Source organism: Barbus barbus (assembly GCF_936440315.1).
Source record: "Barbus barbus genome assembly, chromosome: 4".
Classification (NCBI taxonomy): Eukaryota; Metazoa; Chordata; class Actinopteri; order Cypriniformes; family Cyprinidae; genus Barbus; species Barbus barbus.
Genome location: NC_136732.1, coordinates 17,844,761 through 17,856,959, shown reverse-complemented (window position 1 = coordinate 17,856,959; position 12,199 = coordinate 17,844,761). Strand labels below are relative to the sequence as shown.

General features: G+C 35.9%; 1 protein-coding gene across 1 annotated transcript in view; it reads left to right on the top strand.

Moving 5' to 3' along the window:
- Positions 1–12,199, top strand: part of LOC306864494 (rho GTPase-activating protein 23-like) — a gene marked incomplete at its 5' end in the record, with an annotated part of 42,891 nt that overhangs the window by 4,365 nt on the left and 26,327 nt on the right. Inside the window, 5 exons of the mRNA XM_079408536.1 lie at positions 2,289–2,486; positions 5,248–5,272; positions 8,038–8,130; positions 10,632–10,710; positions 11,111–11,165. Of these exons, the coding sequence (XP_079264662.1) occupies positions 2,289–2,486; positions 5,248–5,272; positions 8,038–8,130; positions 10,632–10,710; positions 11,111–11,165 (450 nt within the window). The remainder of the gene's footprint in view (positions 1–2,288; positions 2,487–5,247; positions 5,273–8,037; positions 8,131–10,631; positions 10,711–11,110; positions 11,166–12,199) is intronic.

The window sequence follows — 12,199 nt, the reverse complement described above, 5'->3', positions numbered from 1 at the left end:
AACTTCTCAAAAGCTTCTAATCTAATGGAAATGTAGTAAGTGTTCTTGGAGGTCTCTCTGACGTCAAACAGATGACTTGTTTGAGTGCTTGGTTTCCTTGGAGAGTCACGTTTCCAATCCATTAGAATGTTAGTGATGAAGAAACATACATGACAAGAACAGAACGGAAGGGAAAGTTTAATACATTAAATGGATGGACATTGCTGGACCATAAGGTGACCAGCATGTGTTTATGTGTACACTTGTATGTTTCTTGGGGGGTAATAACAGGGTTTGGTATTCTCAGTGCTGGGAGGAACCTTGTGGTCGAAACCTGCGTGTTGGAGCCTGTTGGAGATGAAGCTCTCCCTCTCTTTCTCTTTCTAAAGCTAGCCTCTCCGTCTCTGTCTGAACATGTCCTGGCTTAACAGTAAAAGTTATGGAATTCACACATGCCTCTGTACATTCATCCTGTCACTTACACAGCCTTATTGTGTCTTTCACTTTTATTTGTCTGTCTAATCCGTTGAGCAGGCCCACGCGCGCATGAACTCTGCAGAAAGATCCCACGGATTTAAGTGGAGAAAGACAAGAGATTTAATACAAGATACATTCTCTGAAAATGAGCCTTAATGTCTTTGCAATATCTATGCAAATTAGCTTCTCATGTAAATTGTTTATGAAATATTTTTGCTATTTTTTTCAGACTGTTTAATGTGGAGTGTTTAGCTCCATTCCACAGATTAGTCTATTTTCTATTTCAAAATACTCACAGGGATAATTCACCCAATAAAATGTTGTTTCAAAACCTGTATAACTTTCTTCCATAAAACTGAAGTAGATATTAGACGTTTAACAGAATGTTCTTGCTGCTCTTCTCCATATAATGACTGTCATACAGCTTTTGAAAAGATATGAGAGTAAGCTAATGATGGCAGAGTGTCCATTTTTAGATGAGCGATCCCTTTAACTAAATAAATAAAAACATTACATCATTCCACACAATATGAGGGCTGTTTAAAAGCAGCATCACCATTTGTCTGTATGTGTGTGATCATGCGTGCTATTTGGTAAGAATGCAAGTGAAAAAGAGAAGGTTCAGACATAAGCACAGCCAAATGAAAACAGCGTGTGAGACAGAAATAGAGTGAGAAGCAGAGAGGGGGTGAGGCTGCGGTCAGAGTCAGGACCGCTGGATTATAGAGTATGACTTCTGCTGAGTGCAGAGAGATGTGAGGAGTAACGGGGTGAAGAGGAGACATTTAAGAAGCAAATGTCTGCTTTATATAAAATGAGGTGCCAAAAAAAAAAAAAAATTTTTTATGGCACCATTCTTAGGGAACTTCCTGCCCTAACTGGACTTCCTGTAATAGTGAAACCACAGGGCTGGTGAGGTTGTTGATTTTATGTTGAAGAGAAAATAGATATTTTCTTGCAAAATGAGGGAAATGATGATGTCACCTTTCAAATGAAACCCCACTCCACGTCTGCGACCTGTTTTGTCCCAATCAAAAGGACTCTTTAGTGAACTGGGCTGCGTTTCCCAAAAAAGTATCGTAAGCTGAAGGACATCATACGTAGACCCATTGAAACCCATGGAGCTACGATCAATTTATGATGCTTATGATGGTTTTGGGAAACGTAGCCCTGATGTGTTAAATACTTATTACGAAAGCTATTCTTTTCTTTTCTGTTAGTGGCCTCTAAGAATTCCTTACAGAATATTGACATCATAAAAATGACATCATGGTTCCCAAATGTGGAGAGATGTTTCCAGTTCCCTCCCCCTTTTGGTTACTTTTCCTCACATGCCCACGTCTTGTTTGCACAGGTGGCGTAAGTAGACGGACAGATCCAAAACAGTTGGGAATGGTCATTTAGAACAACAGGGTGTTATTTCTAGCAATCATCTGCCAAGAGTATTCTCCAATTATCACATTAAATGTGACTTGTTTGTCAACACAGATGCATTTAATTTGCATTAGATGCAGTGTTGTGTGTGATATGTTATCCCATTGGAATAATAGTTTTGAACTAAACGACTGACTGACTGCTATTTTGTACATTGCCTATTTGTATATTATTCTTTTATTATCTGTGTCCGGTCCTGTTGCTGTCTTTCTGTTGCACTGTGGAGCTTCTGTCACTGTAACAAATTCCTTGTATGTGTAAACATGCCTGGCCAATAAAGCTCATTCTGATTCTGATTCTGAGTGACTGACTGAATGAATGAATGAATGAATGAATGAATGAATGAATGAATGAATGGTGAATGTCTAATTACAGCTATCTCTCTGTGTTTCCTCCAGGCTAAGGGGCGGAGAGATGGGATCTCTTCATCCAGTGAGAACCCTCGGCCGGTGGTCAGGAGCGGGGCAGATGGGTTGGGTGTGTCCTGGCAGGGTCCACGTACACTGTTGCTCCATAAGAACTCTCAGGGCTTTGGCTTCACACTACGTCACTTCATCGTTTACCCGCCAGAGTCCGCCCTGCACACCAGTCTTAAGGTGAGGATTTTCTGCCAACTATCACAAAATCAGGCTACAAAATGTGGACAGCCCTGACTTACAGTCAATAAACAGCTGAAATAAAACATCCTTGTCTCTCAACTGCAAAGAGTATTTAAGTTGTGCTCATTGAGCCTTCAAACCCTTTTATCTGAAAAATTAACCACTCTGTAATGAAGAGCCTTTTGCATGATATTAGGGCTCAAAAAATATTGATGGCATCAGACTCTAAAATCCTTTTTGTTTTAAGGGACTATAGGCCATAAAAGCAATAGTTGGTCCACCAAGGACTTCACCTCACAGAGAACAAGAGTGGCATCAGTTTTCCTTTTAGCTCCTGAAAGAAACAGTTCAGCAGAGATTAATTGTGTTTTGCATCATAATTAGAGCAAAAATATCAAGGGCTTATATAAGGAAAGCCGTGAGATATCTAATCATGTCTGACATCTGTTTGTTCTGTTCACCATGTTAAATGTGGATATATACAGGTAACTTACTTTTTTATTTTTTAAAGAGCGTTTCACCTGATCTGACACTTAATTATTTTTGTTGATGTAATCTAATATGGTCAACTTGTTTCAGTCATATTTAGTAATATTTTTTTACTTCTATAAAACCAATTTACATTGTTGCTGCACAGAACATATATTCAGTGCACGTTTAAGTGTCTTATTAAATGTAGAAATGTAGGCCTATTGAAAGCATGAGACAAAGTATCTTTATCAGTTATATATATATTATAAATAGGACCTACACTACCATTTGAATGTTTGATGGTAAAAACATTTATAATGTTACATTTCTTGTTCAAAAGTTGTTCTTTTGAACTTTCTATTCATCAAAGAGTCCTAAAATATATTTCAACATTGATAAGAAATGATTCTTGAGCTGTAAATCAGCATATCAGAATGATCATGTGACACTGAAGACTACAAATTCAGCATCGCCATCACAGGAATAAATTACATAGAAATAGAAAACAGTGATTTTAAACTGTAATAATAATTCACAATATTACTGTTTTACTGTATTTTTGATCAAATAAATGCAGTTTCAGGCAGAATAAGAGACTTCAAACAATAAAAATAAATAAATAAATCTTGCCGATTTAGAACAGGCTACAGAAGTTTAAACGGTGTGTGTGTGTACATGATGTTGGAGAAACAAAGTCCCATTATGATTGGATATGACATCTCTTCTCTGAGAAGCTGCTGTTTGCTTTCCTACTCAAAAGGCCTACTTTGTGTTTGACTGGTACCACACGCGCTCTGGGCTGGTCCGGGCCGTACCAGGGCTGCTGGGACAATGTGTTGTGGTCCATTCACTGTTCCCAGTTTCCACGTGGTCACATGACTGTGTGGCACTCTCCATCTGTCACCCCACCAGCTCCAAGTCAATGCACACGTGGACTTTCATTTTGATCTGTGGGTTGGATGTTGATTATAAACCTTAAAGTTGTGGTCACTGTCCGTCACTCTAGTCTCTACCCTTCTGATTGCCCCTCTGTCTGTCTTTCTCCCGGGACGGCAAAGCCTCAGTATTGTGTGAGTTTGTAAGGAATGAGCCCAGTCAGCGCAGACTAAACATTGGGCTGCCCACTTTAAACTGCCTGATCAGCGTTGCGTGCGTGTGTGATTTGAGCCTCTGGTTTGCAGTCTGGTTATTTTGTGAAGGCTGTGCATGTGTTATGTAAACTGTGTCTGTTGTAAATAAAGATGCAGAGTGAATATTATAAAGACTATGTCATTTCCTGCACAGATGGAAAGATTAATGTTGTTGCGGCTCTTGTTCATGCGGAGGTGTGTTTATGTGTGTTTGTGGCTAAAAGCAGCACATTCACTGCTAAAGTGCTCCATTTTTCCCAGTGCTGACCTCTAGTGCTGGGACAGATTCAGTGTCGATATCAGTTCCATGATAGAGATCAAACCAAATTGATTTCCTGTTTTTGTTTTTTGTTGGTGCCTAATATGATGCATAACTCTGAGGATAACTATTGACTTCTAATTCATTTTGCACACCAAAGACGTAAATAGTATAATTCATCCCCCAAAAATGAAAACCGTCATCATTTACTCAACCTAATGTTGTTCCAAACTTTCTTCTCATGTTTTGCATATTTAAGAATGCTTAAAATCTTGGCCACTTTTTTAGTGACAAATAAGCAGCGTAAAAGTATAAATTGGTAATTATAATAATATATTTATATATACATTATACGTCATATATTATACATATATAACATTATTATTATTATATATAACATTACTATTTTATAATAATACAAAATAAATATTATTAATAATAGATTGTTTAATAGCTTATGTCCATTTTGAAGGTTTAAAATCTCAGTCCTCATTATTGTAATTGCATAGAAATGAGTGGCTAGCATGATTGTTTAATATGTCTTCCTTTTTGTTCCATAGTAGAAAGTCATATTTTTTAAAAGTGATATAAGAGTGAGTAAAAATGACATATATATATATATATATATATATATATATATATATATATATATATATATATATATATATATATATATATATATATATATATATATATATATATATATATATATTTGGGGGTGAAACAACAACTTTAAAAGGCTTGATGAGCATAATTTGTTAAATACTCCAAGACTCCACTGTCATTTCTATTATACGATTAGTGGAGTAAAGTATATTAAAGATCATTAAACCATTAAGTTTAAGGTCATGTAGTAATTTTGCTATGATCTAACTCTCTTCTTATTGTTTCCTGTTAGGATGAAGAGAACGGGAATGGAAAGGGTGAGTCTAACATTTATATTTCTTTTATGTTCACACATCATGTGAATTGCAGTCATTAAAAGCTCATTTCTTATCATTTGACCCCCTCATTGACTAAACTTCATATGACTTGTGTTTCTTCCTCTTGCTTACATTATCACTTAGATTATCATCAGGGACTGATCTGAGATGAATTAGTGGCAGAAGCAATGTCAATGATCAGGGAAACAGATGTTGGTTACATGGCGCCTCCTAGAGCAAGTTTCCATTCTTGCACAATCAGGGAGCCCATCTGCATTCAGATCAGTCCAGTTTAAGCAGGATTACAGGAAGGAGCATGATTGATATGAGATGTGTGCCGTATAATTTGCAAGTTCTGACATATGAAAATGTTTTCTTATTTCCATATAAAAAAAAGATATGTCACAGTACTTGTATATGAAAAAAGATGCAAATCCAGATGTCCAGATCTGAAGTGAGAAAGTTGAGCCCTAATGTCTTCTTGTGCTTTACATATTGTCATAATGACATACTGCTGGATCCCAGGCAATTACAATGCAAGTAAAATCCAATGACTGATGTAGAGGTGCACAAGCAAACACATGCATCTACACACACTGTAGCTTCAGATCATAGAGATTTGTGTAAGAGCTGAGAATGAAAGCCACTTGCGATAGATCATCTGATGATATAAGACCAGTATTGATGCTACACAGTTCCCAGATCAGTTTATGCGTTACTACCTCAACCTGTTTGTTGACTATTACCATCTGTCCTCATCTTATCATGCCATCATGAGACACTGGCATCAGTATGAGCAAAACACATTCCACAGTGCCAGTCTAAACATCTGTGAATGTGTGCGTTTTTGTGTGTCTGTACAGTGAGGTAGGGGTGGGCAATATGGGAAAAATATCATATCACAATTTTTTTTTTAAAAATATCACGATTCACGGTTTTATCACGATTCTTTGTCATGTTGGTTTTACAAGTTGTCTGAGCATTACAGCCAAACTAGAAAGACAAAGCCTTTCAAGGTAACAAAAACAAAACAAAAGACATGGCAGATATTTAGGCCAAAGTGGGCGAAGATAAAAATCTGTCATCATTTTATCTTTCTTATTAAAAAATAAGAGCAAAGATACACATTACAAATACACATAATATACAAATAAAACAAACAGTGCTTTATTTCCAGGTACAATAGGTGTATTTAGCAGAGCATTCAATGAAATTGAATGAACAAATATAAAAATAAAACACTAGATAGACTGATTCCTAAAGCAACTGTATTAAAGTTTTTCAGTCAAGAATAGTGAGTGATTTTTCTCTTTGCGTTTTGTTGTTTTGTTGACGTTAAATGAATAGTTCCCCCCAAAAATAAATATTCTGTCATCTGTCTGTCAATTCTGTCATAATGTTTTATTTTTATACCATCCTTTACTCAAAAGTAGTTTTAAACCTGAATGAGTTTCTTTCTTCTGCTGAACATAAATGCTATTTTGAAGAAGGTGGAAAACCAAACAGTTGCTGGTCCTCAGTGACTTCCATAGGATTTTTCTTTACTGCTATCAAAGTCAATGTAGACCAGCAACTGTTTGGTTACCCTCATTCTTCAAAATATCTTCTTTTGGGTTCAGCACAAGAAATTAATAGAAGTTTGGGACAACATGTGAGTGAGTAAATAATGACAGAAATTAAATTTTAGGGTGAACTATCCCTTTAATGACAGTCGACAGCATGTTTAGTGTCCTGTCCCTTTAAGAGCTGCACGCATCTAACAGGCACGCATCCGTTTCTCTCTTAACTATTTACTTTTATTTTAGAGATACCCAACTGAGTCTGTATGTAAACCTTGTGTGTTTTGACACTATTAGCGCAAAAAATAAGTTAGTTGAGTAATCAGGCGCTGTTAGACAGGCTTTTTAGTGTCCGTGCTTCAGGTGTATGCGCTCAGAACAAGCGCACGTCAGACCAGCGCGCGAATGAAACATTTAACCAGCAAGGCTTGTGTGCAAATAATGTACTTTTGCGATCGCGAATAAGTGCAGTGGCCTGTCACAGTAACTCTACTGCTGTATGTCGTGTTGTACAGCTATATATAGACGGAGACCAGAACTGTGTTTGATATAATGTGCACGATACTACGATATTTCTTCAAAAGCAGATCGTGGAGACAATTTTATCGTCCACGATCAAAAATCATCATATCGCACACCCCTACAGTGAGGTCTAAAAGTCCACCAGTGAAACAATTCTATTTTGAATATTTGTAATTTAAAATAGATTATTTTTTTCATTACAAATTCTAAAATTATAAAACAGCATTTTTAAATATTAACATGAATGTCAAATTGTTTTATTCAGTATTCCATGTTTGCTTTAATGACAGCAGCACTAGTTTGCATCCAACCTTGTGATTTGTATTTTAGTTTTTCTTTTGTTGAACTGAGCCTGATGAATAAATGGACAGTTTTAATACATATATTTAAAAAAAAAGCATTTGATATCCAGCATGACTTGAAATTATCCAAAGAGCATATTGAGCTTCAGTGGAAGAAGAACATGTGACCTTCACCTGTCACTAATTCACTTTTAGTGACCTAGAAATTGCAGAACATTAAATATTTCATATATTATAAAAAAAAAAAAAAAAAAAAACTACAACCTCTTTGATTATATGCAAGTTTGAATTAGATTTTGAATCCTCGATTTTCAATATTTAATTTCAGTCTTTTCCCCTTCTGTAAGAATTATGAAGTATATTTTGTGTGTGTTTGATGCAGGGCTGCATCAGAGTCGTCTGGAGCCCATGGACACCATCTTCGTTAAGAGTGTGAGGGAGAAAGGCCCCGCCCACCAGGCTGGCTTATGTACAGGTAAAAGAGTGTGATGATATGTTCATAGAAACTACATGGCATCAGACTGAATGTTTGGTGCAATACATTTGAATCTGAATGAATGGCTGTTAATATTTCTGTTCAGACTGATACAAATGTTTACGCTCCTCAGTCTGACAGAGAGAGCTTCTAATTTCCATCACACTGCAAAGAAAACCAGCCAACCAATAAGATTGGCGTTTTTTGGTCCCATGCCCATATAAGTTTATGACTTGGTGGCACTCACAAACTGCTGTTATTATGAAATAGTATTGTAATAAGTACTATTATACAAAATAGCATTATAATTGTAATAGTAATACAGTAAATATCAGAGAAAGAATCCAGAACCAGGTCTCTTGTCTCTGATAAGATGTGTAGGCCTAGTGCTTTGTATACTGGGGTAATGCCTGTATTGCTGCTTTTCTATAAGAGCCACCTACTGTCAGGGAGTGGATTTGCATTTTCATTCAGCCCATATGATAGCTGGACCAAATTTGTGTTATTGTTTGTGAACAGGCTTTGATCGTTATTTCACTGACTCAACAGTCAGAGTTGTTGACATTTTCTGTGCATTAATCATTTCACCCTCAATACTAGTGACTACTCATTTTACTAAGTAATCTAGGCGGTGCAACCCTCACCACACATAACCCTGAAATTCAATGGGAAGTTGAGTTTACTCATGGTTTCATTCCTGAAAACTTTAATTCATTCTGTAGACATGTACATGCTGTGTGTGTGTACATGAGAAACGATTTTAGCTTAAGATTATACCCAGCTCATATGTGATCTCTTGTTATGACTTACCCACTTAACTCAATGATAGTAGTCTGTTTCTTCTTTAGAGCCTGTCACAGATTTATAGGAATGTGCCTCGGTACTAAGACATATTTAAAGTGCAGATATGTCATGCTTCCTGTGACTAATCATGTCACCTAAATGCCATTCACTGTGCCCTCACTGCATTCAGTCTTTCTTCTGTTGATTTCTATGAATGGAATAAATCTGAACCTGAGAGAGAATCTTATACAGAGCAGTATATCTATTTGGTGAATTATGGTTTGTTATTCATACACAACACTTTCAGTGTGACAGAAGGTGACTCATTATCTCTTGGTTTGTGTGAGAGAGACACTTGGCTGCTTCCAGGGCAGGAAAAAGTAGTTGAGTTCAATGAGGGTATGTTTGGCATGTCCTTCTTACCTCCTTTCTTTAAAGTGTCCAATACAATCCAGGATTGTAGTATATTTACCATATTTGTTGCCATTAACTATGCTACCATACACTTTTTATGTGATCATCTTGATGTAAAGTCAATGGAATGCATACAATTTGTGACATGGATCTGAGAGTAGCTGACAGCATAATCGGATAATATTTCATAAACAAACATGATGAGTGTTCCAATGTCTTTTCATAATAGAGTTTTCCGTGGAACCTGGTGCAACAGATCATGCACTACCTCTGATGAATGTATTTTAATATGATTGGTTATGACTGGATAGAAGGTTCAGCCTTCATTGACTCCTCTGACAAACCGCCGCTGGTGGAGATGATCCCATAACCTAACCCTGACATGAACCCAAAACACACCAGAGATCTAAGGAAAACAAAGTGAACACATGGAATGAGTCTACTTAATCTTTATTATTTGAACAGAATGCACATGCTCGCTCGCTCTCACTATGTAAAGAATGCTAAAATCACTAAACCCTGTTGTGAAATGAATGGGTAATGGAAAATACATGTAATTCTGTAATATTATGTAATATATAGTGTTTAATATAAGTTTTGTACATTTGTGTGATTGATACTAATAGCAAAAAATACACTACTGTTCAAAAGTTTGGAGTTGGTAAGATTGTTTAATGCTTTTGAAACAAGTCTCTTATTGCTCACTATGGCTTCATTTATTTAATCAAAAATACAGTATACATAGTAAAATAGTGAAATATTATTACAATTTCAAATAGTTTTTGTGTGTATTAATATATTTTGAATTGTAATTTATTCCTGTGATGGCAAAGCTGAATTTTCAGCATCTTTAGTTTTCGGTGTCACGTGATCTTTCAGAAATCATTCTAAAATGCTGATTTGCTGCTCAAGAAACATGTATCGTTATTATCAATTTCAGAAACCGTTGTGCTGTGTTTGTGGAAATCATGATACATTTTTTCAGGATTGTTTGATAAATAAAACACTACAGATACATTAATGACTTTACTGTTAGTTTTGATCAATTTCTTGAAAAAACTTACTGGCCCAAAATTTTAAACGGTAATGTATATGCTAATTTGTAATAAGTGACTTATAATAATATTAATGTTTCTGCAAAATGACTTCCAGTATAATATCAGTTATAGGAACATATTTCTGGTTTGTAAGGGCTACTTGAGTCTTCTTGATGGGGCTGTGCACATTAGGCAAAAAAGGTTGGGAAGCCCTGCTCTAAATGTTTGTCGTACAATAAGTGTGTTATTTTGTGTGTGTGTTTGCAGGAGACAGGCTGGTTAAAGTGAATGGAGAGAGTGTGCTGGGCAAGACATACTCGCAGGTCATTGCACTGATTCAGAACAGGTAAGCTTTCTCAAGTCAAACAGCATCTATTCAAAAGCACTTTCTTCTACAGCTCCAAATCTATCCTGGGAAGTAAATGCATGTAAATGCATTGTTTGGATTGTTGAGTTAAAAGTTGAAGGAGCAGAACCTAACTAAACATTTTCACACGAGTCTTGTTCATGTGGAATTTGTGACATATGTTTTACATAACAGAATGACCTCAGGCAGTGTTTGCTGTCTGGACGATTACATGCATTACTTAAAAAGGTTACTACTGACCTCAGTGTGAAGGTTGTCTTTGTGCTCAACCCAAAACCTTTAATGGAGAGTTTGTTCCATTGTCACTGTAAGTCCTATGAACTGTAGATATTCCTGTTGAATCTCATGCTCTCTGGTTGTCTTTGTCTTCTCTTTGCAGTGAGAGTGTACTGGAGCTCTCCATCATGCCAAAGGATGAGGACGTGCTGCAGCTGGTAAGTGTACGTTTTAGCATTTTTGCCACACTTTGTCACTCTTTCTGTCTTAGACACCCACTCATTTACCTCGTTGTCTTAAGAAGTGCATGCCATACACTTTTATTTCATTTTATTTTATTTTTCAATAAAGTAAGCTGTTTTTTTATTTAGTTTTAGTCATAGTCCTGTGTCAAGTGTCCTTTTAAAAAAAAAAAAAATCTATTCAACCTGTCCTGTTTTTTGTTTACTCAAGTTTTTAGTTGACTAAAAGTCTGGGAATTTTAGTTTAGTTTTAGCCAATTAAAACATAGTCGCATTTTAGTCATACTGCATAATGGTGAAACTGATAATCATAATTATTTACAAAGTTACAGTCACTATTACTGATCATGATTGTTGTCATCATTTTATCAGAATTATTTCACTTTTACCAATAAGCACAAATCAAGAGTGCCAGCCCATGCACATGGTTTATTTTACCTCATCTAGGTTCCTGATTTTTCACAGACTGGCTGCTTTATTCTTTCATTTGAGCAGAATATCTCAATGGAGATTTCTAAACTGTAACTTATATGCTTGTTGATGTTTTCAGCTCATCGGCGCTTTTTCTGTTGTGTAAGAGAGAGCTTGTGTGAATGGTTGCCACGTTCTGAAGACAAAATAAAACACAGGGAAGAAAATGTGTCCTTTTAAGAGAGTATCTCATAGGTGGATTTAAACTCTTGACATCTGGCAACCCCATGGAGGTCCACATTTTCTTTTTCTCCTATTTTTTTTTTTGTTGTTGAAGAAAATAGAAAATTAAGATATAGAGTGTTTTTATTTTTTAAACTACATTTTAGTCTAATTTTTGTCAACGATATTTCCTGTTTATACAGTTAGTTTTAAATTATGTCGGTTATAAAAAACAGGTTGTCAGCTTAATTTTTTTGAGTTTTTGTTACTGAAATTAACGCTACTCCAGATGAACCCAAACCGTAAAGGAAAACAAAGCATTTATACAACATTTACAGTCTTGTTTTCCAGTAAAACATCCATAAAATAAGATCAGT